General features: G+C 40.1%; 1 protein-coding gene across 2 annotated transcripts in view; it reads right to left on the bottom strand.

Annotated features, from left to right (window-relative positions):
- Positions 1–27,542, bottom strand: part of SGPP2 (sphingosine-1-phosphate phosphatase 2) — a 123,860-nt gene that overhangs the window by 69,543 nt on the left and 26,775 nt on the right. Inside the window, exons 4-5 of one of the 2 annotated variants that reach the window (XM_049768171.1) lie at positions 27,396–27,424; positions 8,076–8,229 (exon numbers count right to left, since the gene is read on the bottom strand). In XM_049768171.1, coding sequence (XP_049624128.1) covers positions 8,076–8,229; positions 27,396–27,424 — 183 coding nt within the window. Of the gene's footprint in view, positions 1–8,075; positions 8,232–27,395; positions 27,425–27,542 lie in introns of those variants that run through there. The other variant, XM_049768170.1, reaches the window with a different exon arrangement.

Here is a 27,542-nt window from a genome sequence, read left to right on the forward strand (position 1 = left end):
AACACAAGATGGTATCACTTAACTGTGGTTTGTAGAATAACAGGATCAGGAAATATAATGTAGTAAAGTGAGTGTGCTTGAATCATCTTTGACTTCAGAGCTTAAGGAGAAGGACAGAGGAGAAAAGTAATCAAGGCAAGAAGGAAGAAGATGAGTAAGGGAAGTAATGGAGAAACAGTGTTCTGGGCTTTGGTTATATTGGTAATGTAGAAAGGTATAACCATATATTCAAAGCAAAGGCTCAACAACACTGGAAGTATGAGATCTAAGCTGCAATGGACAAACTTTGTAAAGTGTCTGTCAAGGTAGCAGATAGGGGAGAAAGGTGGATGATGAAGTATCAGAGCACTGATGATGGGCATTGACACTGGTGGTGGTAGTGGCATTGAAATATTATTTGTCTGAGTCAAAACTATCAATAACATTATAAATATTGTTCTTGAACTAAATAAATCTTTTTTTAAAAAAGAATCAAGCTTTCAGAATAAAAATAAATCTAATATTACTTTAAAAATACCTTGCTTCCAAGACCCTAATATTTCTGTTTTTATTTAAACACTTTGATTACAAATATGATTGTACTTGGGTTTCAGTCATGTAAAGAACACCCCCCTTCACCAGGGCAGCAGTCCCATCACCAATGTCCCAAATCTCCCTCCTCCCCACCCAACCCTTGCCTGTACTCTAGGCAGGCTTTCTACTTCCCTTATTCATTCGCATTGTTATGATATTTCTCAATGTATTTATTTCTCTAACTGCACTCATCACTCTTTGTGGTGAGCTTTGTGCCATGAGCTGGACCTTCCAGCCCTCCTCTCTTTTAAGACCCTAATATTTCAAATAAGTTGGTGACAATGTCAAGTAATCCGTAAGCCAAGAGAGGAATTAAACATAGAAGTGATGCTTGGGTATCGAACTGGGTGTGGGAGTGTATCTCTCTGGGAAAATGACAATTCTCTTCCATAAAAAGTGTTTCCCAAAGCAAGGCAGGATGGTAGCCATTTCAGAGTAATTGGAATTGTTTTCTGTTTGCTCTCTTCAAGAAAGTAGATTTGGGGTGTGGTTGCTGAGCATTTTTAATTTTTTTTCCTAAAAAGGTAGCAGTTGATCAAATAATTGTGAAGCAGTCTGAGTCAGAACAATACACAAAACACTGGCTTACATTTTCATAAGATGTGTGCTTATGTGCATGTATTGGGGCAGGAGAAAGATTGTGTTCAGAATGCTGGGAAAGATGATGGCAGTTATCATCTCTCGAGTCATTATCATGAGAAGTATTTTATTTTTCAGATAATGATGGTAACAATTAGAGAGGTCCAAAGTTTATCAGTTCACAAATGCTAAAATTTTTTTAAAGCCTACTCCTCAATCCAAACTTTTTCTTATTGTGTTTCAAAACCAAACCATTACAGTTTGCATAACAACCCCCCTTCGAGACATTTACTTAATATTTAACTAGGGCTAAATTACAAGATTCGACTTCAGAGGAACTGGGCAGAATCTCTGACGCCTCATTCCATTTCATTCCCTGCAAGTTTGGGAGGGTTACAATCTGGCCATTGTTGAATACTTTTCAAGACTCATTAATCTCAAGCAAGAACCAACTTAACAAGCAAGCCGATCTTTTGAAGTGATCGGGTGGTAGTGGTTTAAACAGAGGATTAGGAGATAATCACATTTAAAGTCATCTTTTGGCACTAAAATCGACCCCAGTCTGAGGGCTTGTGAATTACAGGCACCGGGGAAGCTTTCCCCTCTCCTCCTTCAGACTCCCTTGTGAGACAGACAGATGGCAGTCTGCCCACATCCAAAGAGACCACTCCATTTGCTATGTGATCACAATGTTGGCCTCTTCCACTTCATGAGCATGTCTTATAAAGTAATCACTGATATTCTGTAGCACTAGATTGTGGGCACGATTTAGATGCTGCTTTTGGGTTTACGTTTTGCTGTAGGTATTTTGCATTTTGTATTTTGCATTTTGCTGAAGGTAGCAAGCTAGCTCTCAGTCACAGTGAGATGTGAAATGCAAACCTGAACTCTCCACCATAACCTCATTTGACCTGTGACAGATAGGCCTGCCCCAAATAATCCTTTGGTTTTATGGCTTCCTTATCTCCAAGACTTTGATTTTCTTTACCCCCAAAGGAGAAATTTATATGTACCAAGAAATTAATCATTTTCTTCTAATAGCTTAGAGGACAAAGCATTGGAAAATTAACAATTACTTGGCAATGGATTTAATATGCATTTCATTTTTAGTGTATTGTGTTGGACAGTGGTTGGGGCCAGACCTAGTAGTGTTGAGGGGCTATTGCTGGCTCTGTGACCAGGATCATGTATGGCATTAGGGATATGCCTGACTCTGCTAAGGGATCATATATGGCATTAGTGATTTGATCTTGAGTCAGCCACATACAAAGCAAGTGTTTATCTCCTATAAATCTATTATTTAATTTTAAGGAGATTCAATACACACACAAAAAAGTGAAGACACTAATACTCAACATTCAGTCTAGGACTGAAGTTTTAATCTTTCTATAGAAACTTCTCCCAATAGCCTTTGTACTACTTTAGAGATGCCTGTGCTCTCTCCTGAGCATACACATCTCTCTCTGACTGTTTCTGTCTCTTTCTGTCCTCTGTCTCTGTCTCTTTCTTTTTACCCTCACATTTCTCTAAGCAAATTTCTTTAAATAAAACTATGTGGGGACTGGAGAGATAGTAAAGTAGGTAAGGCTCTTGCCTTGCACACAGCAGACTTGGGATTCTGTCCCTAGCAGGATATGGTTCCCCAGGAGAGATCCCTGAATGCAGAGCCAGGAGTTAGCCCTGAACACCAATGGGTGTGGTCTCAAACACAAATCCTAAATAAAACAAGCAAAACTATTTTGCTTCACACAAACACACATATATATGCATATATGATCACACCTCTTTTTTACCCTTCTTCCCACTCGATTCTTAGGCTAGCTAGAGAGTCATTCATTGTGATGCCCTGCAGCTGGGCATTACCCAGACCACATCAGTGCCCGAAACTAGGGTGCTGGCAACACCTGGCAGTACTAGCATCACCTGTGATATTGAGTAATCAATGGTGTTAAGGATCAAAGTAGTGTCAGGCATATGCTAGGCAAGTACCTAATGCCTGCACTCTCTTTCTGGCCCCTGCATCTCTTTTATGTGCCTCAACATGAACACAAAAAGAACACTTGTGACCATGTTATAATCTAAAAAGAACCCACTAATTGGACCTATTCATTTACTTTTTAAATTTTAAATTTAAATTTTAATGTTTCTCAAAACTACAGATCAAATCCAGCTTCCTGTGGATTTACATGTGAACCACATTCCTGTATCCTATTATTTTCAAGCTATGGACAGAGGAAGCAAGAATCATGAAGGGCAGATAGTAGGGTTTCAGAGCTAGGACTAGAGCCACTCTAAGTTTGTTGCCCAAGTCCACTCAGGAATAGGATCTAAGTATTTTCAGGTATGACCCAAAAACCAAAAAGAAAAAGAAAATAAATATCAAATGGTGGCTGCCTCTAGCTCAGGAGGCCATAACAGTCAGTTCTAATTCACATGGCCTCTTAATCTAAGGGAGCTTGGGCAAATTACTTGACCTTTTCACATTTCTGTGAAATGTGTCTATAAGATGGACCAGCAATAATCACTTCTCAGAATTGCTGCCAGAAATGAGTAAGATGTTGTAAAGCAATACTGTTATTATTGTTGTAATTATATAATTATTTTTTAAGCACCATGGTTACAAAATTGTTCATGGTTGAGTTTCAGTCATAGAATGTACACCACCTTCCAACAGTACAGATTTCCCTCCACAAATGTCCCCAGTTTCCCACTCTCCCCCACCTGCCTCAAGGGCAAATATTTTACTTATCTCTCTCTTTCTCTCTTTTCTGACACTGTGGTTTGCACTCTTGCTAATAAAGGGGTACTATGCATATCACTTTATCCCCTTTTAGTACCCAGTTCTTGTCCAGAGTGATCAGTTACAATTATCATTGTCATAGTAAGTAGACCCTTCTTTGACCTAATTGTACTGCTCCACTATTTGTAGCAAAGTTCCTACCATGGACTGCTTCTCCTGATCCTCATCTCTATTGTCTCTGGGTATTATTACCATACTATGTTTTATTTTTCTTATATCCCACAAATGTGATGTGCGAGATTATTCTATGTCTATCCCTCTTTCTCTGACTCATTTCACCCAGCATATAATATCCATACCATCCATGTGTAAGCAAATTCCAAGACTTCATTTTTCCTAAAAGTTGCCTAGTATTCCATTGTGTACATGTACCACAAATTCTTTACCTACTCATCTGTTCTCAGGCACTGTGTTGCTTCCAGATTATGGCTACTGTAAATAGTGCTGTGATAAGCATCAATGCAGAGGGTATATATCTTGGGTATATTTCTAGGAGTGATATTGCTGGATCATATGAAAGCTCAATTTATAGTTTTTTTTGAGAAATATCCATATTATTTTCCAAAAAGATGTAAAGCATTTTTATTAGCATAAGTAGCATATATTCTAATGGTTCACACATGATGTGGGTTATTACTGTGTCAAACATTACTATCCTGAACTATAAAATAAGGAAAATGATATTAACCCACTGTTAAGAAAATCAAATAAGATTATGAAAAATAAAAAAAGATTATGAAAAATCAATGCCAATAAAAGAGACAATAAGGAAGAGAAACTGTTATAGATAATGACAAGATAGTAGATAATATAATCATAATTTCTGCTCAGCTACTTGAGACAGCATGAGGTACAACTAATACAACAAATAATTTTTAAAAGCAATAAATCCTGCTGGAGCATACTCAACAACAGCCATCAAGTTCATATGACATCTGACAAGGGGCTTGGCACTCCCCAACAAAGAATTTGGGTTGAAAGATGCTTAACTTTTCCAGACTTCAAGCTTATGTAATTAACATGTCTTCATTCTCACCCCTTGAAGACTCAGCTACTAATTTAGGGATCTCTCTTTCAGGAAAGAGGACCCTTGACAGAAAGCTGATTGTCCAGTAGAGAAACTCTGCCTCCCCTCCTTCCTACACCAGCAGTTCCCCTATCTCTCTTTCTTTGCAGAAGCAAAATAAATATTATCCATACTGCCAAGCATACCCCTTTTAGGTCTCTGCAGGGTCTCTCCTCTCCTCTACCACATTGAATCTCTCTCACTCTCACTTTCTTTTTTTTCACTCTCACTTTCTCCTGAACTTCCATTCACTCTGGGACTGGCAGTCATGCACACACCCATTCACCACACAAAACAGCCAATTATCATTGCATGCAGCTTTGGAAATCTCTCCAAAAAATAAGAACAGAGCTCTCATACTACCTAGAGATATCACTTCTTGACAACTATCTCTCAACCACAGAATTAAAAAGGATATATTAAAAACCACAATTCAAAAGGATATATGCAAACCGTTTTTCATTCACTAGTACAATAGCCAAAATGTGGAAAAAATGGATACCCATTCTTTTTGTTTTGTTTTGTTTTGTTTTTGGGCCACACCCGGCGGTGCTCAGGGGTTACTTCTGGCTGTCTGCTCAGAAGTAGCTCCTGGTAGGCACAGGGAACCATATGGGACACCGGGATTCGAACCACCCACCTTTGGTCCTGAATCGGCTGCTTGCAAGGCAAACACCGCTGTGCTATCTCTCTGGGCCTCATGGATACTCGTTCTAATAAGTCACAAACCCATGGCTTGTAGAAATAAAACCAGTCTTCTGAGCCCAGATTAGTCCTATCATTCTTTTTAGATCAAGAGCAGGTACCTACTAGCTAGAAAATTATGGCATCAAAAGTTTGAGTTTGTGGCTGCTGATTGAAAAGCCCATTCAAACTTGTTCTACGAGTGGGAAAAAAAGAAAAGCCCAGAATTACACAGTTACTCAGAGCATAGTTGCACATGGACGTAGGTTTCTGAGCACCCAAGTGCTCTTAGAGCCTCTGGTTCAGTGCAGAAACTGAAGCTAGGAAGACAGCCATGTTGCCAGCCAGATCTCAATACTCCCTTTTCTGATTGAGCACATTTTAACTGTAAAATTTGTTGATCTTGGGTTGCTGGGGTGTGATGGCTCAAAGGGTCAGTTAAACTTTGCATGCAGGAGTCATAGGTTTGAACTCTGGCACAACATGAACCCCTGAGCAGTGGACCAGGCTATGAATTGCTTGATCTATAAGAGCTCTTCTCTTTTGTGGGAGAGCACTAATATTCTCAACCAGTGGGATCTGAGCTACAGGGCAGCACAGCCTAGTAAGTGCATTTTCACAATGGTTTTTCTTTTTTTTCTTTTTTTTTTTGGTTTTTGGGCCACACCCGGCGGTGCTCAGGGGTTACTCCTGGCTGTCTGCTCAGAAATATCTCCTGGCAGGCACGGGGGACCATATGGGACACCGGGATTCGAACCAACCACCTTTGGTCCTGGATTGGCTGCTTGTAAGGCAAATGCCACTGTGCTATCTCTCCGGGCCCAACAATGGTTTTTCAAGAAACATACAATTAGCACCATTTTATAAATGTGGTAGGATCAAATACATGTCTGAGTAGCACCAGAAACCAGGTTCCTCTGGTCCCAAAGCTCTAATACTTAAAGCAGGCCTCACCCACCATCTCCCTTCATTATAATTTTTATTTTTTAATAATATCTTTATTTAAACACTGTGATTACAAACATGACTGTAGTTGGGTTTCAGTCACAAAAAGAACACTCCCCTTCACTAGTGCAACATTCCCACCACCAATGACTCCCCCCCCCCCCATCTCTCCTCCCATACCCCCTGCCTGTATTCGAGACAGGCATTCTACTTCTCTCACTCATTAACATTGTCATGGTAGTTGTTAGTATATTATTTCTCTAACTGCACTCATCCCTCTTTGAGGTGGACTTCATATCGTGAACTGGTCCTTCCTGCCCTAATCTCTGGGCATTATTACAACAATGTCTTTTATTTCTCTTAAAACCCATAGTTACGTGAGATTATTCTGTCTCTCTCTCTCATTCTGTCTCTGTCTCTCTCTCTGTTTCCCTCTTTCTGACTTATTTCACTCAGCATAATAGTTTCCATTTCCATCATGTACAGAAAAATTTCATGACTTCATCTCTCCTGATGGCTGCATAATATTCTAATGTGTATATTTACCACAGTTTCTTTAGCCATTTTTCTGTTGAAGGGCATCTTGGTTGTTTCCAGAGTCTGTCTATTGTACATAGTGCTGTGATGAATATAGGTGTGAGTAAAGGATTTTTGTATTGCATTTTTGTGTTCCTAGGGTATATCTCTAGGAGTGGTATAGCTGGATCATATGGGAGCTCAATTTCTAGTTTTTTTGAGGACTCTCCATATTGTTGGATCTTAAACAAACCATACAATGGGATCTTGAGCAAAGTTCCAGAAAGGGCCCTGCCTCTACCTGGAATTGGCAGCAGGTTTTCATGTGAGTTCACTGCCTTTGAATTCCAGCAGAAAGGTCTTACATGTGTCCATTTTCCCCATCTATATAAAGTTCTACTTTCCTTTATTTTTCTTTTTTGGTTTTGAGGTCATATCTGATGGTATTCAGGGCTTACTCCTGGAGGTACTCTGGAAACCATATTAATGTCCTGGGATTAAACTAAGGTCAGTTGCGTGCAAGTCAAATACATTAGCCACTAAATTACTCTTTTGACCCTACTTTGCATTTTTATCAAGTCTCTAATGTCTGCCTGGTGAGCAGACTGAGCATGTACTATATTGTACTATATTTCCAGAAATGTCTCTGCTTTTCTACTTGTCTCTTCTCTTCCTCTACTTTCTTCCACCCAGAATAAACAATTTCAGGGTGTACACTGAAGTGCATGATTCACAGATTTGAATTTTGCAAGTGAAACATATTCATAGCTTTAAAAAACCTCTCCAGTTATATTTGCAAAGTAAAACAGTAAAAGTTCAATTTTTTAGTAATCAATGAAACAAGAATATCAATACAATATTTGACTACCAAGACTGCAGTCGTTAGAGTTAGTAAATAAAAGTTCTACTTACCACCCATATGATTATCAGTCTTTTAGCTGAATAACAATCAATATTCCAGTAAGTGAATGGAAGAAATGTGATGTAAAATACTTCTTGGCCCAGAGCAGCTGAAAATTTGAATAGGTAATAGAAGAAATAATTCTTCACAATATATTTCTGTTCACTGTTCTGAAAGACAAAAAGTGAGAGGGCTGTGAGTTCACGAAACAATGACAGAGCAAGTTTGAAAAATAAAACTGCATTAATTCTTCTGTCTATTATTTTTATCAGTTACAGAGAGGGAAAGTTACAGTTACCTTATAGGATCCTATAGAAAGACAATGAATAAATACCAATAAGATTAGTCCTTGCTACAATAAATGTGCAGTAAGTATGTAGGATTTTCATTCCTCCTAATTTTGCTTAAAGAGAGCCTTAATTTTTAGCCACAAATAAATCATTGTGGCCTATCCTTAGGCAGAAGTGAATTGACCTTTGTTTCAGATGGGTCTCATGTTCCTATGTATGTGTGTGGGTGTGTGTGGGGGTAGCATAAAGGGTTGGAGGCTTGGGAGTTACACTCCTGATTCTGTGCTCAGTTCTGCATTCAGCTCTGAATAACTTAACAATTATACAATCTCTCTATCCCTTATTCTCCTGCCCCCTCCCACCTTTATGGGCAATTCTATACCTGGCTTTATTCAGGGCTTATTCTTTGACTCTATTAGGAATCTTTCCAGGTAGTGCTCAGGAGATTATATGTTGTTTCAGGGATCATACCCAGGCAAGCCAAGTATGAGATAAGTGTCTTATCCACTGTGATTTCTCTCTGGCTCCTCACTTTCCCCTCTGAGAAGAATCTTCCATACCCTTGTGCATTGTTGGTAAGACTAACTGGTTCTAGCCTTTCTGAAAATTAACATGGAGGTTTCTCAAGATAAGACAGCTTAAAATACCACCTAGGTAACTATCTAAATGCCGATCAAATAATCCATAAAACATGAATTTGAATGTTTATACACATGCCTGTGTCCTTTGCAGTGATAGTTTTAATGATTAAGATTTGGAAACAAACCTAAGTGCCTAACAACAAATGAGTGGATAAAGAATAATTAGTGGATTACTACTTAATACTAAGAAGCATGGGATCTTGCCATTTGTACCAAATTCAATGTAATCGAGGGAGGCCGTGCTAAGCAAAATAAGTCAGAAAGAAAAGAACGAGTATCAGATATTCTTCCTCATAAGTGGATATAAAGAAATAAATATTAGAGACAAAACCAATCTAAAGCGAACCCTTGGATCTCAGCCGAAGCTAAACTTAGAACTGAGACCACCAACAGATGAAGATGGTGGATCATCTACACTCTGTGGTGCAAGAGGAAAAGCACTCCTGAAGCTTTTACAAAGGTGGAAACTAATGTTATAGAAAGAAATAGAGAGAGAGAGAGAAAAGAAAGAGAGAAAGAAAGGTTGAGAAAGAAAGAGAAATAGTTGCCCCTCTTTACACAGCCACTAGGTTTGGTAAAACCAGCAAAGACCTGGAAATAAAAAGCCTGTCTAGAGTACAGGCGGGAGTTGGGTGGGGAGGAGGGAGATTTGGGACACTGGTGATGGGAATGTTGCACTGGTGATGGGCGTTCTTTACATGACTGAAACCCAAACACAATCATGTATGTAATAAAGTTGTTTAAATAAAAAAAGTTATTTTCCAAGTAAAATTAAATCTGGCAGGTAACCTTGTAAAAATGGTTCCCAATGATCCCTAATTTCTAGCATTCACACCACATTATCATCTTTTGAATGTAACATAGTGAATTGTTCCTAATGAGTGGAATCTGACAAAAGTGAGATAACTTTGTGATGTGATTTTTTTTATGTGTTGACTTGGTTTAGTCATTCCCAGTTACTTGATGACATGCTGTGTTGCTATGAAGTATTTAATGAATTAAATCTCTTAGCATTTATCTATAAAAAAAAAAGAAAAGTGAAATGTTGTTCAAAAAAACACAGAAGGTGTGAGTATAAAATGTATTTATGTAAAAGGTTTGGCACTGTATCACATCTCCATGTAAGTATGTAGGAGTGAGACAATTAAAAATAAAAAGGAAAAAAGAATCCTATCTAAAATGGAGAGGACCTGATAACCAAGATGTGTACTCTTCCATTCTACAAGTCTGCTCCTCACTATGTCACCTCTTAGCAGGATATCACTGTTGCTGGATTTGCCTCCATTGACATAAGAGCTGGCAGATTTCCCTAATATTAAATAAGAAATTGCTGAGTCAGAAATATCAAATAGTGATGCAAAAAGCCAAACTCTTTTTCCTATAGACACAGAAGGCAACAATCTGAGGGGTGGACACTGTTGGAACACTATGGGTAGGACTCTGACTGTGTCAGGCAGTGTAAGGCCTGTTAAAATTAATATGCATAAATATTAGGGGAAAGGTGGGTCATATCCAGTGCTTAAAGAATAATGCCTCTGCTCAGGGGTGACTCCTGGAAGTATTTTGGGACCATATGCAGTTCTGGGAACCCAGCTGGGACTCAAACCAGGGTCAGCTACATGCGAATGACTTAACCCCTGTACTCTCTCCAGCCTGGATTTTTTTTCCACTTTTGTAGATATATGCAATTAAATCAATTGCAAGTCAATATTTGCCTCCATAATCTTAGATATTCTATGCACCTAAATCAAGCTGTTAGATATTTCTATTTTCAGAATAAGAATCTAATTTTCCCTCAAGGGAAATATCAATATCTCTGTGGAACAAGAATGTTAGTTCGAGTGCATTGTTTTTTAGTTTTTAAAAAGTATTTGCAAAGGACTGAAGAAAAAAGGTCATCCACTCAAGTCTCCCTAGGCCTTTTCTTCCCTTTTAACCTTCAATCAAATGGGGTTTATTGAAAAACCCTTTTGCCCCTCCTCTCCCCAAATGACAGAGAACTCTGTACTTATTTGACTGGGATAAAAAGAGAGCTCAATGGGCTGAAATGCAAGTTTTGCATAAGGATGCCCATGTTCTATTCTGGCATCATTCTGGCATCATTACCAGAAACAACCCTTGAGCACTGTGCTAGGAGTAACCCCCAAGATTAATAGAAACAAAACAAAACAGCAGAAACCCCAGCCCCCAACACATACATGTGGCTTTGGGTAACTTTTTGATCAGAGAACAATAGCACTAACTTGCCAAGAGTATTGCCAAGAATATTCCATATTCTCTATAAGGTGCCTTCTATGAAAAAAATAAATCAGGAGATAGAGAATTACCCAGACTAACTCATGATAATGAAAAGGAATCTTGGGCTTTTAAGACTCTGTTTGACCCTTAACACTGTTTCAGATACAACTGATGAATCCTACAGGTGTTCTGTCTGGGTGAGCCCCGACTCCACCAAGGACAGAGTTAGACTAAGGAGGATCCAGTGGCAGCTGACCGGGCAGCAGTCCCAAGTGGAGAACTTCCAAAGGAGGAATGCAAGGCACAGTGTTCAGCCAAAACAGCATCTGACCTTGGGAGGCAGATTCCTCTTTCTACCTCAAAGGATTCCTCTGCATAAAAGGGACAAAGAATTAGTAGGATTTGGGCAGTTCCTTTTAGTGTATGAGACAGGTATATTTTTTTCTGTTTAACTATTCATGTACAATATGCAAATATGCATTTAGAATAATTTCCAATTGACTCCTCCAACGAATATACCTCATGCATTTATTTCACTAGATAATGTTCCAAGCTGAAAAATATTTACATCCACACAAATCAACTAATATTCAAAATAATCTGGATGTAGTTTATTTTAGATTAGTCTAGATTACTTTTACTTAAAAGAAAACTTTTAAGGAGGAAAAGACCTATCTTAAAAGGAAATATATCAGTCTGGAGCCCATTAAATAAAATGATATAAAATTAAAATTCTATAGTGTTTGTTTGAAAGTAAGGATGAGTTCAAGGGACCCTGTCTCAAGCCAAACCATCTCCTACTCCCCAGTCCTTTCTTGGCACATTCCCTCCAAACAGATCAGTAACAGTTTGACCCTAATCTCTTCCTGACCTCATTTTTTTTTTTTTTTTTTGGTTTTTGGGTTACACCTGGCAGTGCTCAGGGGTTATTCCTGGCTCCAGGCTCAGAAATTGCTCCTGGCAGGCACAGGGGACCATATGGGGTGCCGGGATTCGAACCGATGACCTCCTGCATGAAAGGCAAACGCCTTACCTCCATGCTATCTCTCCGGCCCCTTCCTGACCTCATTTATACTCCTGTTTTGAAATCTAATCCCAGAGGATCTGGGCTATAGGTACTCAGACTGTGAGGTCTTTTTTTTTGTGTGTGTGTGTGTGGTTTTTGGGTCACACCCGGCAGTGCTCAGGGGTTATTCCTGGCTCCAGGCTCAGAAATTGCTCCTGGCAGGCACAGGGGACCATATGGGACGCCGGGATTCAAACCGATGACCTCCTGCATGAAAGGCAAACGCCTTACCTCCATGCTATCTCTCCGGCCCCAGACTGTGAGGTCTTTAATAAACTCCATACACACTGGGCCAGTGTCACAATAACTTCATCTGACTTTTCCAGCCCACTTTTCTCCCCAGATAAGAGCTGGGCATGTGGGGCCGGGCGGTGGCGCTGGAGGTAAGGTGCCTGCCTTACCTGCGCTAGCCTAGGAGACGGACCGCGGTTCGATCCCCCGGCGTCCCATATGGTCCCCCAAGCCAGGAGCGACTTCTGAGCGCATAGCCAGGAGTAACCCCTGAGCGTTACCGGGTGTGGCCCAAAAACAAAAACAAAAACAAAAAAAAAAAAAAAAAAGAGCTGGGCATGTAAGTACTCTTTCAGAAGTCAAGTTTGACATAGTCCTTGATCTCAGTAGAGCAAGTAGCAGGCTGAGAAGATGTGTGCTAAGCTGTCCACTTTAACCTGAAGTACAGAAAAGAACACATTCCTGAGGGTTGAGATAGATAAAATCATTATGGGGTCTAGACAGCCTAACTTAAAGCCATCTGAGGACCTGAAGCTCTTCTGTAGAGCACAGAATTTCCAAGAAGTATTCTTATACTCTCCTTTGTTCCAGAGGTCAGGGACGAACTAATAAGAAGGTAGCAGATGGACCTAGAGTGGGCTGTGCTGGTGAATGGAAGAAGCCAGGAAGGGACACAGCTGGAGATAAAAACCAAGGATCCTGAAAGTACCATAACTTGGGTTTAATCCAAGTTGTTCTACCACTTAACTATCAGAATCATCTTGCAGCAATGACTCCACCTCCCATAACTCTAGTTTCCTCATTGGTGAATGAAGTGGCTGTTCATCAACATTACATGAGAAAGTGAAGAAAAGGTCAATCAGAAATTGCTGACAGTGATGATAGTCAAAGTGTCTCAATAAGAGCCTACACTGCAGGTTGAAGAGATAGCTCAGTGGAGAGGGCATTTCCCTTGCATGCAATTGACCCAGATTCAATCCCCAGAATCTTATAGGGCCTGAGCTCACCAGGAGTGATTCCTGAGTGCAGAGCCAGGAGTAACTGGAGTAACTCCCCTAGAAACTCTGATTGTGGTAAAAAAAATAAATAGCCTGTTTTGCCCAATCATTTGGGTTCTCGGAAAATGCATCTTCTCTACCCAAAGACTCAGCAATCTCCAGACACACCTAACAATCTCTGGCATATTAACAGCTGTAGCTATAAAACAAATATCAAAAAGAACATGATGTCACTGAATTGACCAATATTGGTCCAGGTTGAAGACTCTAGAGCCTTCTCTGAATGGGGGTAACCCCATTTAGATATCCCTTTATGCCTAAGGCTTAGCAGCCACTTTCAACATCCTCTGATTATAAAAACAGCCCAACACTACAAATTCAGTCACCATGTCTACTCCAGGCCAGCTCCATAGACTCACTTTGTTTTCAAAAGAGACATAAACCAAGTCATGAAAAATCATGGCTGAAAGCTGGCAATCATGACTGAAAGTTGGAGGAGAGGGCAGACCAAGCCCCTGCTCTTCCAAAGTCATGCTTGCTATATTCATCACCCATAATTGCTGCTTTGCCTATGGCCCTGATTCACCACTTCTCTATGGTTCTCTGCAGAGAAATCAATCTGCCCAAAATCGAGGTATGCTGTTATTTAGGCTGATATCTCCAGGCAGCCCAGAACATGCTCCACAAGTTATGATAATAGTAATAGTGCTTTGACTTCCTGGACTACATGACTGCAACAACTCCATTTGTTTAATACTGTTATCCCCATAGGAACACAACAAAATGGTTACCAATGCATAGCTGAAGTCACTTAATGTTCAGAAACAAATGAAATATAAGAATGATCAAAAACTAAACATTCTGCCAAAAACATAATCACCTCATTGGAGATACAATGGTTTTCACAAATTCACTTGTCACTGTACTTCTATTTTCTTTCTTCTCTTCCTTTATCTTTTTTTCCCTTTGTTTTCTTTTAAAAATAATTTTACTCTCACTTATCAGGAAACAAATGTATATTATTAGTCAACTATGTGATATATTTTCTTTTAAGTAAAAAATAACTAGTCCAGCTCCATAACTGTACCTTATCAGATATCCAAGTCACCAAGTTGTTCCAGCTTCATAATTTCTAGACCAGTGGTCTCCTATATGGCTATCCAACACCTCCAAATTTCATAGTACTAACAATGCAATAGAACCACAGAACATCTGATGGAAACATTGAATAGAAGATCACTAACTTCAATGTTCAGAAACACTAACACAGAAGGCTCAACAGGTTAGTTAAAATCCTCAGATAATGACTTTAAGTAACACCTTTGTGAGATAAAACAATGATCACAATTTGATTTTTATTAGTCTCTTATTTGACCATCTCATTTGCCTTTTTGTTGTAACAAACAATATGAAGTAACCTTGTGCCTGCTAATGGGGTAAGGTGGTGGGTGAGAAACTGGGGACTTTGGTGGAGGAGAGGTCACACTGGTGGTAGGATTGGTGCTAGAACATTGAAAGCCTGAAATGACTGTATTGTGAGCAGTTTTGTAAGTCATAGTGTTGAAATTTAATTTTTTTAATGTATTCTAGTGCAGAAGTAGGCCCTGGTTCTTGGGAAAATGCAGCTTTTTGGTTCAATTTGACTGGAATAATGTAGAATCAGTGCTCTGTACATCCAAACAAATTGTGTGTGTGTGTGTGTGTGTGTGTGTGTGTGTGTGTGTGTGTGTGTGTGTGTGTGTGTAAGACCTTAAAGTACATGGGCTATTCTTCATCTCTGAAGTCAAGAGTAGCTCCCTTGCTGGAAAGTATTTACTCAACCCATCAACCTATTTCTCTAACTCCAGGGTCTGTAAACACAGACATAAAAAGAAGATTTCTCTTTCTGTGTGAGAGAAACGATCCCAGTGACAAGTACAAATGTGGTGACAATGTCAAGAAAACATTCACAGATTTCACAGAGAATCTTACAAGAGTCAAATATTTGCCCTAAACCCTGACAAACACCTTCACAAACACCAGCAACCCGTAGGAAGAGGAAGTGGACATATAAGAGTTTCCCACTCAGATTACGGTAGGGTCAAACCAGCTGCTTAAGCAAAAAGAAAGAAAGAAACCTCTACCACTCCTTGTCTTCAGGGAGAAAGGCTTACATACATTCCTGGGTGAAAACCCCCAAATTAAGTAAGAATAAAATTATTCAAGAAAGTAAACTAATCCTTCAGTTAGCAAAACACTCCTAGCCTTTAAAAAAAACTCATTTTTCTAAAAAGGACATGTGCAGGAGTAATGTTGGAGTGCAAAGCCAGGAGTAACCCCTGAGCACAGCCAGGTGTGGTCTCAAACAAAAATAAAAAAAGTCATGTGTACCACTGTTGTTGCCAGGGTATAAATGCCAGGTGGCTCACTCTTTGCAGGCACTAACATTTGTTACTGTTTCTCTGTGAACTGGGTGTAGGAATTTATCTTTTTAAAAATGATTATCTCATGAAAGTCCATAGTTTGGGTGTTAGGGAGATATACAGCTCATGATGAAGCACTTGCCTTGCATATATGAAAACCTGAGTTTTATTCCTGGCACTGATCTCAGTGACCAGGTGTTCAGTTGGTAGAGTATCTGCCTTGTAGGCATGCACCTGCCAAGTTGACCCCTATTACCCACCCTGCATGCTCAATGTAACCTTAGCAGCACTGCTGTTTGGGATCCCAGGCCCCACATCAGATCATGTGAGTTTTGGCACTCTACAAACAAAGATTGTGAGTATGAGCACCGAAACCAGCATGCAGCCCTGGTCATAACAATAACAAAAAAGGAAAGTGAGAGTGGGGAGGTAAAAATAAAAGATGAATGGTTTAGTATTTAAAAGGGAAAAAAGGAAAGTGTGAGAGAGTGTGTGTATGAGAGAGTGGGAGGGAGGGAGAGAGACTGTTATAGAGGCAGGAGGTAGGAGGGAGAGCTGGAAGCAAACTGGGAACACTGGTGGTGGGTAATGTGCACTGGTGAAGGGATCGGTGTTGTATAGTGTTGGATGAACATTGTATAATTGAAACTCAATCATAAACAACTTTTGTTTTATTTTTTAAAATAATATCCTTATTTAAACACCATGATTACAAGCATTATTCTAGTTGAATTCCAGTCAGAAACAGAACACCCCTTCACCAGTGTAACATTCCCACCACCAATGACCCCATCTCCCACCTCCCCCTCCCCGCCTGTACTCCAGACAGGCATTCTACTTTTCTCACGCATTAACATTGTTGTTAACGATAGTTGTTAGTATAGTTATTTCCCTAACTGCATTCACTAGTCTTTGTGGTAAACTTCATATCGTGAGCCAGTCCTTCTGGCACTCATCTCTATTGTTTCTGGGCATCATCACAATAATGTCTTTTATTTTTCTTAAAATCCATAGATGAGTGAGACTATTCTGTGTCTATCTCTCTCCCTCTGACTTACTTCACTCAGCATTCATGAACAACTTTGTAACTATATCTCACAGTGATTAAAAATAAATTTAAATAAAAGATAAATGGCTTTAATTGTTAAAGTAGCCTATTCTGCTAGGTTCTTTATTATTTCTAATTATGCTTGCATTTTTATTACCCATTTAGCCTATTGATTCCTCCCCTATCAACTCCTGAGAGTTGCCGCCATGTCATTGATATTTGTCAATGTCCTCTTGTGCTGTGTTTATGAGGGAGGGACATATTAGTGTCTGACCTCCAGATTGAGAGTTATTGATGGAAATCGAACATTTTCAGAAAAAACATCTTCCACAGTGAAATCAGTCTGAAAAGAAATCCAAATCTAAAACTATATTGTTTTGCTCTCATACTTTGTCTCTCATCAATCCAACATTCTACTCTAGAGTCTAAAGATTCTGTAGGGCAAACTGAAAGAATCACATTTTTATAAACAGAGACCATTATTTTACAGGTTTTGGTTTTACTACCTTTTTCTAAGTCTGCCTTTACACAGTGGCAGGAACAGTGGCTGTAACATAAGTACTTTCTCCAAGAAATTAATTATAAGGTACAAACTAGTATGCTTGCATACCAGGTGCAGATCAAGCAATACAAAGTATTTTTTAAAGAAGTTGAAATGATGATGTCTTTCTAAATAGAGACATGTCTTTGTAACAATCCATTTATTCACCGCTCACACCATAGGGATGGAAGGTTGACAATGAGCCAGGATGATTCATTTGGCAATAAGTGTGATGATGGAATTAAAGCAGGGTAATGTATTGGGAAGAGTGGTGTGTGCCTCTTGGGGATTATTTTCCAAGGAAAAGTCATTGGAGCTGGATGGCAAGAGGAACTAATTCTTCTGAGGTATGTAGGTTGGAGGGAGCATTAGTCTAGTCCCAAAGATGAACCAGGTCTATGTGCTCAATGAGACAAGTGGGAAAAGGAAACTTGGTGAGGACGTTAGAAGCACAGCTAGGCCAGTGTAGGTTTAAGATTAAAGGTGGGACTGAGGTTGAGGATGGTCCAATGTGTCTACTAAGAGTTTGAATTGATACTTTGGTAGGACTAAGACACATTTTTTACCCAGAAATGACAGGAAGAAGATTTGCTGTACTTCTCTTTTATCTTTGGATTTCTTTTTTATGCTTATATTTTTGGGGCCACAACTGGTTGTGCTTATGACCTAATCCTGGCTCTCTGCTCAGGGAATCACACCTTGTAGGCTCAGCAGTCTACATGAGGTGCCAGCGATCAGAACCGGGTTGATTACGTGTACTATAATACCTTTTTTATTTCCCTTTTTTTTCCTTTTCTTTTTTCCTTTTTTTCTCTCTTTTTTTTTCCTTTTTTTCTTCTTATTTTCTTTTCTCTTTCTTTTTCCTTGAAACGATAATACCCTTACCCCAGTACAATCTATTGATTTAGCCCTTATTTTTATTTTTGGGCCACACCGGTGACGCTCAGGGGTTACTCCTGGCTATGTGCTCAGAAATCACTCCTGGCTTGGGGGACCATATGGGACGCCGGGGGATTGAACCACAGTCCATCCTAGATTAGCGCATGCAAGGCAAACGCCCTACTGCATGCACCACTGCTCTGGCACCTTTCTTCGAATTTTTCAAAACTTCATGGAGATATACTGTGAATTAGTAGTGCTGCCATTTAAGATGGCTGAGTATTTCACTAAGAATCCCCCATCTTTTTGAGGCTTGGAGAATCAACACTTTACAATCTAACAGGAAATTAAATGTTTCCTTAAGAAGTCTGGGGAAACTTGACAGTGTCCATTGGTGGAGAAGGCAAGCTATCTCTCCTTTCATCTCTGAGTCCAGATAGAATTACAAATTGGGTGAGCTCAGGACTTAAGGTGATTAAAAATTCAGGATGACAAGACTGTGAATCAATAAAATGGAAGGACAACTTCTTAGCATCAAAGAACTCAAGAAGAAACTGCAGATAAATCACTTTCTTCTGCCTAGTGCCCTTTGCCAAGGTGCTTCCACCCACGTCTTTGAACAGAGGGCACACCAGCCGCTGTGGATTTTGTTTCCAATGGGAAACCTTTCCAGCTGCCACCTCTCCCAATCCCACACCCCACCTTCCTCCTGATGATCCCTCAGATGACACCTCTTCCTCTGAACAGCTCAGCCCTGAGATTTCCTCTAGACCTCTCTCAACGGGGGTGAAATACTAGGAGTTACCATGTAGGGAGGATCCCCTCTTCTCTTGCAGCTCAAGCAAATATCGACACTGCTCTGAACCTGAAACACACACAATTTGCTCAGGAAGCCCAAGGAGATGAGGGGTTGAAGTGGGTGGCATGATATTGCTCAGACACCAGAGTGGGGAGCATCTGCCCTGAGAATTTCCTCTCCAGACAATTAAGAATAACAGGAAAACCCATAGGACAGAAATAACCATCCCCCACTTGGAGTAGGGAAACCAGCTGCTCTTTCAATTCGCAAAATGTCTTCAGAACTTAACTGTTTTTCAAAACAGTTTGGATCCGCTGAAACCTGAAACATATTGTGCCTGACATTCTTCCATTGACTTGTTAAGCCTTGTGTGTTAGGAAGATTCTTGTCGCAGATGTTTTGAATTCGTTTATATTAACTTATCACAATGACATTTGAAAGCACTCTATGAGGTTCAAGAGAGTCTACAGACCTGGGGTTCCTGTGTTTTAATCCAGGAATTTGATCCCCATTCTGATGGACATTCTAGGAGAATTCAGGATGTGGATGAGTCAATTCTCCCCTATATTCTGCCTGGCAGCATGGACTCCTCCTATCCCTCATTCTCTTCACAAGAAAACATTCCAAAACTTTGAAAAGGGCCAACCAAATGTAATAACGTTATTCTGGTACATGGATGGGTTTCTCCTTGGTATTATTTGATAAATGAAGATTTCAAAGCTAACATTTGGATCAGAGGCAGATAGCAGAGGGGTTAAAGCACTTTGTTGTATGTAGCAATGCCTGGCACTTCATAGTCCCTAGTATCACCAGTGGTGACCTCTGAGCACAGACCTGGGAAAAATCCTACAAATACTCAGGGAATCAGGTAGTGCAGGCGATTGATAGAATCTAGCTTCAAGCATGCAAAATATGTGCTTTAGTTCTCAGAACCTCCCTCTCATCCCAACTTTCTTTTCTGTATGTACTCAACCTCTCTGTGGCATAGCTAATATGTGAGTGAGTGCTGCACAGGTATGGTGGGGGCTTGGGGGACAGATAAAAAGGGACTAAATACTTTACAAAAGGCTATTCCTTTCTTCATACTCCTTCTAAATTTCATCTCCATAGAACATTTCTTGAGAATTTTTAGCCATTTTTATTGTGTTTTCAAACTAGTTCCCTTTGGAAGATTATCTTAGAGGAAGTTGAAGGCCACGGATCCCAAAATAAACCTAGGAAGGCTTTGAAATCATGTGTGTATACACTCAAAAGAACATTCAGAAGAAAGTCACTCTACATCAGAACAATAGTCTTCCCACCCATTCTGTCCTTGGCTTACTGAGTTCTTTGTACCTCGCAAAGGTAGTTTGGCGGTTGTTTGTTTTTTAACTTGGAATTTTTTTTTTTATAGTTAAAAGCTTTTTAAAATATTGCTTGTTTTCTTTCTAATGATCTTATTGTAGCTATATTTTTTTGTGGAGGACATACACGGTGGCTCTGAGGGGTAACTCCTCTAGTTCTTTACTCAGAAATCACTCCTGGCAGGTTTGGGGGACCATCTGGTATGCTGGGATGAAACCTGAATTGACCACATGCAAGGCAAACACCCTACATGCTGTGCTATCCCTCTGACCCCCAGGAACAGATTCTTTTTTGTTGTTTTGTTTTGTTTTAGGGTCACACCCAGCAGTGCTCTGTGATTATTCCTTGGCTCCTGGTAGGCTTGGGGGACCATATTGGATGCTAGGGATCGAACCCATGTCTGCCACGTGAAAGCAAACTGTGCTACTGTTTTGGCCACAGAAACAAATTCTTGTTTTTTTTTGTTTGTTTGTTTGTTTTGTTTGTTTTGGGTTTTGGGGCTTACACCCTGTAGTGCTCAAGGGTTATTCCCAGCTCTATGCTCAGAAATCACTCCTGGTAGCAGGCTCAAGGGACCATATGGGATGCCGGATTCGAATCACCGTCTTTCTGTATGCAAGGCTAAAGTCCTACCTCCATGCACTCTCTCCAGCCCCCATAACCAGATTCGTTTTTTTTTCTTTTTTGGGGCCACACCCAGCGATGCTCAGGGGTTACTCCTGGCTGTCTGCTCAGAAGTAGCTCCTGGCAGGCACGGGGGATCATATGGGACACCAGGATTCAAACCAACCACCTTTGGTCCTGGATCGGCTGCTTGCAAGGCAAATGCCGCTGTGCTATCTCTCCGGGGCCCCATAACCAGATTCTTAATCCTACTAGCAACTGCTCAAGTCCATGAGTCTGGGTATCTGAGTGGTCTGGCTAAGGAGACATGTCAGTGACTTGAGCATCTCTGGCTGAGAAAAGGATGAATGGAATCCAAACAGGCTATGGCCACACCTCTGGAGACAGATTTACTGGACAACTCTGGGGTGGAGAAATCAGGTCTTTGTTCACCTGGGCAGTGGGCGAGTTCATGGTGGGGATCTGTTATCACCTGCTATGGCATGTCTTCACCTGTGCAGAAGACACATCCTTACCTATGCAGTGGATATGAGCTAACCTTCTAGTCGATTTGTGCACAATTGTGCATTGCGTATGACCTTACCTATGCTGAGAATGTGTGCTTAACTTCGCAGGAGGCATATCCTCATCAGTGCACTGGGCATGATTTGCTTCTACTGTGGCCTTTACAGAAAGCTCCACTGCACAGTGTTTAAGCCATCCAGCTATCAGGGAGTCATAGATAGCAATGCTGGGTGTGGGATCCAGTCTAATAGAGGAGCTCTGAGACTGTGTTGGTTATGTGGATACCAGGGACCCAGCTCTAGCCAAAAATCTTTGAGGCATGAGAAAAATCTGGATTCTCCTAGACTCTCCATGGGCCAACAAGGAAGAAAAGATTTGGGCCCTTGTTTTTTTCATGTAGGACCTGATGATAGAGTTATTTAGCAAGACACCACAGGAACAAAAATAGTTCGATAAAACCCAGAGAAAGTAGGTTCTTCAGTAGTGGGAGACCAAATGCCACTGGCCTTTCTCACTCATCATGCCTGGATCATGCTGGTGGTTCCAGTTTTCATAAGCCATTCTAACAGCTTCACAGAGTTTCACTACATACAGACCTGTGTTGTTTGTACCCAAGGACACCTGGTGCAAGGAGAACTGAGAGTGTAGCTCTCACTCCTTTCCATGTAGCACACATCTGAGAAATGTGGGATCAGAACTCATGACTCTAATGGTCAGAGAAGGTCTGAGAAAAATGGGAGTTTTCAGGCTTGATAAGAAAGAGAACCAAACCAAGTCCAATCACCTGCCATATCTCTGCCAGGATAAGCAAATAAGGAGCCTGTGGGTTTACCACAAAAGGAAGGAAGGTTTGGGATGCTCAGTGCCCCAAATTTTAATGCATAAAACCTCTGCCCCTAACTGCACATAAACTCCCTTCCTTGCTTTCTGTGGTTCAAAAGACATCTGTTATTTAAGTTCAGCCTAAATATCAAGACTGGACACCGTATGATTTAAAATAAAAGGTATTCAGATTTAAAAAAATTATTTCAGCAACAACTTCACATTTTGGGGGGTTTTGGGGGCCACACTTGGCTGTTCTCAGGGTTACTCCTGGCTCTGCACTGAGATATTACTCCTGGCAGGTTTGGAGGACCATAAAGGATGCAGGGATTAAAGCCAGGTCAGTCATGTGCAAGGCAAATGCCCTACCTGCTATGCTATTGCTCTGGTCCCCAACTCTAAGATTTTTAATATTGTCATACCAGTAGGAGCATGCCAAGTTAGACATCAATAGTATTTATGTTCATAAACAAAAGAAGTCAGAGAAAGATCAACTAGCAAGAAGTGCTTAGTATTGACAATAACTTAATGACCTCATTGTAAGATACAATTTTCACAAATTTTCTTGTTGCTATCTTTTTTATTCAATTTCTTTCTTTCTTTTATTTTTTAAATGTTATAATTTTTCTCCCACTTATCTAATGAAAATGTATTATGATCAACTATTTAATATATAGTCTTTAAATAAAGTAACATATATATTTAAAAAATATCCTAGATTTTCTGTACTCTTGTTCTTTGGAGTGTGGATCCCCCCCCCCCACACACACACACAACAGGCCAGCAACAGGGTAAGCATGAAATTCAGAATTTAGGTCCCAAGACCTGCAGGATCACTGTTTTTGCTCCAATTTCCGACACACAGAAAAGTTCCAGAAGCATTCACCCACATCTATAGATTCACCACATCCATTATATGAAATAATATGGAATAATGAAAATAATGGAAACTCCTGATGTTTTTCTGTTTTCTCTGGGCCTTGGGATGTGGGAAGGACAAAAAGAATTTGGAAGTCTAGCAGTGTTCCTTGGAAATAAAAAATCCAGAGAGAATAAAGTCAATTTGAAGTTACAGAGATGAGGTGGAGGGAACCAGATTGTTAATAGATAGACATTCTTTTGGGGAGTGAAGAAAAGGCTCTGGAATCTATTGTAGTGGCTGCATAGTTACTCTGCAGATCTACTGAAAACCACATAGATAAGGGGAATTTCTATGTGAACTATAGTTTAGTAAATTTTTAAAAATATTAATAAAATTACTAGTAAGTCTTGAAAATGCTATACTGCAAATCTCTGGTTTCTGGCTGTCATGGTAGCATGGTCAAACCAGACTTTGAAGACTAGCTCCAAGGAAATAGTTGCTCTATTCCACAGATGGGACATTGAATAAGGCATGTTGGAAGCTTTTCAACACAGAGGTGCCCAAATGACCACTGAAGAAAAGCTTCCTTGTTGTCCTGAGACCCAGGTCATCAGAATCTGGACTCTGTTATTTATGGCTATGCCAAGGGTTGAACCCAGGCACTGACATACATGTCAAGGGCACTTCCCACTTCCCATTATTTGTCCCACTCTAATTCGTCTGTAGCCAGCCATGTCCTTCCTTACAGAGAAAGGATAGATATATAGTCTTCTAAATCATTCTCCTGGCACCTGGGACCCCTGTGCTAAGGATAGGACCTGTGTCAGGGGTATGGAGAACCTCAACCCCATGACAATATGGTACATGATTTTCAGACTCCAGATGCTGTCAGCCTGGGTGCCTGAGAGAGTAAAGATCTCATTGGGGGACATACTGGTTCCTGGTCACTGTCTACCAGTGAGAAAATCTAGGGTGTCTAAAACTCTAACTTGTAACCTAACTTTCTTGATCACATGAAAGTCTGTATATCAACTTATAACACATTTATGCTAAATTAGCTAAACAATTACTAAAAATATTTTAACATATAGGTCTTGATCATCACTTGCATATTTGTTCTAAGATACCATGACTGTAGTTTTCTATTTATTTTTATTCACTAATTTATTTATTGGTTTGGGGGCCACACTTGGCAGTGCTCAGGGATACTCCTGGTGGCACCTGGGGAACCATATTGGGTGGTAGGCACTGTTTTTCAACAACATGCAAGACAAGTGCTTCATCCACTTTACTACTTCACAGACTCCAACACTGTGATTTTATTTCTTTTTTGGTGTTGGGGCCATATTTGACAATGATAATAGATTGCTCCTGGCTCTGTGCTCATGAATTATCCTTGTTGGTACTTGGGGGACCATTTGAGATGCTAGGAATCAATCCAGGTTTGCTGTGTGCAAAGCAATTCTCTATCTCCTGTACAACCTCACTGGCTCCAACCCTGTGATTTTAGATGTTGGTTTCTTTCCTTCTAAATTTTGTTAAGTCATAAGTATTTTTGGTCTTCTTTCCCAGCATGTCATATTTTATGGGTAAAAATTAATTATTCATTAAAGGTTATCTTGTCTTTTCATAATTTCATACATAATAAATGTCAAGGATTTATTTTTGCTCCAAAGCAGTACACAAAGTTTTTGTATATAGACAAAGTTTTAGAATAAGAAGCATTTTATATGTGCTTGACTTCACTTCATTTTCCCAAAAACACAATCATTTAAAAAGGAAAATAGGAAATAAAGAACAATGAAATAAGATACCATTTATGATATTAATACATTTGGGGGGGATGTTTAGAAACACAACCAGTGGTGCCCAGGGATTACACCTGTCTCAGTTCAGAGATCATTTCTGGCAGTACTTTTAGGACTATATACAGGCTGGGGATTGAACCCGGGTCAGCCTCATGAAAATGTCTTAACCCTGATACTATCCCTCAGACCCTGTCATAAGTACGTTTTAAGGTCCTAAGCTACTTCTTCTGAAAGACAAAGCAAAACTCCTAGAGGAACAAATATGTGGCGGACTTTTTATTTTAAAGAACAGAAACCACTTATATGAAACTCAGGGAAGGGTAAGGAATTTAAGGCGCATAAGCACGAGCATTTTAAAGTTTGATTTTAATTCTTCTTAACTAATAGTTTGGTGACAGAATCTCAGAAGGAGTGATTCTGCTCTTGTCGTCACATGCAACCCACAATTGGAGCAGAAGAAGCAACCTTACTTTTGTATCCTCTCAAAATCTTCTGCTTTGGAAATTATTTTTATTCCTTGTGAGTTGTAAAGCCGAGACCAAGCTCACAACTTTCCTTCGTTCACCCCCTGGGTGCACAGATGCTGTCCCTGCCCACTGCCAGCTGGGCTGACTCTATTTCCAAAACAGACTCTCTTGTCCCTTCCACCATTCCCCATCATCTGGATTCCTCGTGGCAACTCTCCAACCTTTTCTTTGTAGAGAGGATTAAATTTAAATACAACAATTTGTATAGCATATGCTTCAAAATTTCAATCATTTTGGAAACTGGGGAGGCAAGGGAGTTGGAGGGAAATGATCTCAGATAAGACTGAATTTGTAAGCTGCCGTACAGCTGTGTTGTCCAATATGGCAGCCATATGTGGTGATTTAAATTTAAAGTTAATTAGAGCAACAAGAACAAAAATCCAGTCACTTTATTGTATTAGTCACATTGCAAGTGTCCAATGGCCACATGTGACTAATGGCTACCAATTTGGAAGGCACAGAGACAGCACATCTCCATCCACATGGTAAATTCTATTGGGTGAACTAAATTGGGGAGTATTTTTTATTCTATTTTCTGTACATCAACTCCTGATTCACTCTCATCAATATTGTGTATTTTATTGTAAATATTTTTTAAATTTGGGACCATACCTGACTGATCTCAAAACTTACTCTTGGCTCTGTACTCAGAAATCACTCCTGGTCATTCTGAGAGACTGTATGTGGTACAGAGAATTGAACTTGGGTCAGCCACATGCAAGGCAAATGCCCTATCCACTGTACTACTGTACTATTCCTCCAGCCCTAGCACTATACCTTCTTATACTGTCATATTTACAACTCAAAACAACTTTTTTTTTTTACTTTTTCTACTTTATTTATTTTTATTGTACCTGGCAGTGCTCAGGGATCACTCCTGGTAGTGCTTGGGGGACCATATGTGATGCCTGGGTTAAAACCAGGGTTGGCTGCATGTAAAACAACTGCCATACCCTTTAAACCAGGGGTGGCGAACACACAGCTCTCAGCCAAAATGAATGCGGCTCTTTGCCTCTTATCATTATTTTGTATACTGTGGCTCTTTGCCAAGTTTGGATTTTCTTCTGCTGCTTCTGAGGAGGGACCTCTGTGGAGAGATATCCGAGCGTGGAGTCCCGCCCCCAGGCTGCGTCATCCCGTCTCCCATCCCTGGGAAACAACTGCACGGGCCAGCGAGTGGAGGGACCCGTGTGTCACATGTTGTGTCACATCTTGCTGTTAGTTCTTAGTGTGGAGGACACAGCACACCGTCACCATCACTGCAGGATTTTTACCCTCACTCAAAATGGCAAAATGCAATATGTGTTTCATTTATTATTGTTAAAATTAGATGCTTTTGTGTGAGTGTTTGTTTTGGCAGGTCACACTGCATGATGTGGCTCTCTGACTCTCACAGTTTAACATTTTGGCTCTTTGTGTCGAACTTGTTCGCCACCCCTGCTTTAAACTATCTCTCTGATCCTCAGTGCTATTGAAGTCCTAAAAGTGCACAGTAATGATATACCATCTACACAACCACCACCACCCTTATTGCATTCTGAATAATACTCAAATGTGAGTCCATGATTAAAAGCCTGAGTTGATTGCCACTCACTGATCTTCTCCAACCTGACTTCTTTTAATACTTGTCTTCAAGCAGACCAAGTATTTTTCACAATATTTTATGGAATATGTCTCTGCTTGACTGGTTCCTCCCAATCACTAGACAATGACTTCTCCAAGTCTCTTCTCCTTAGCTGCCCTTCCCATCCTATACATAAACTCATCCTAATTGAGCTTCTTTAGAGCTTGGATTATACATGTGGGCCTCTGAATCTTGAAAACATGTATTGTCTTCGCTAGACTGCAGGTTAT

The sequence above is a fragment of the Suncus etruscus genome, chromosome 2 (assembly GCF_024139225.1).
Source record: "Suncus etruscus isolate mSunEtr1 chromosome 2, mSunEtr1.pri.cur, whole genome shotgun sequence".
Lineage (NCBI taxonomy): Eukaryota > Metazoa > Chordata > Mammalia > Eulipotyphla > Soricidae > Suncus > Suncus etruscus.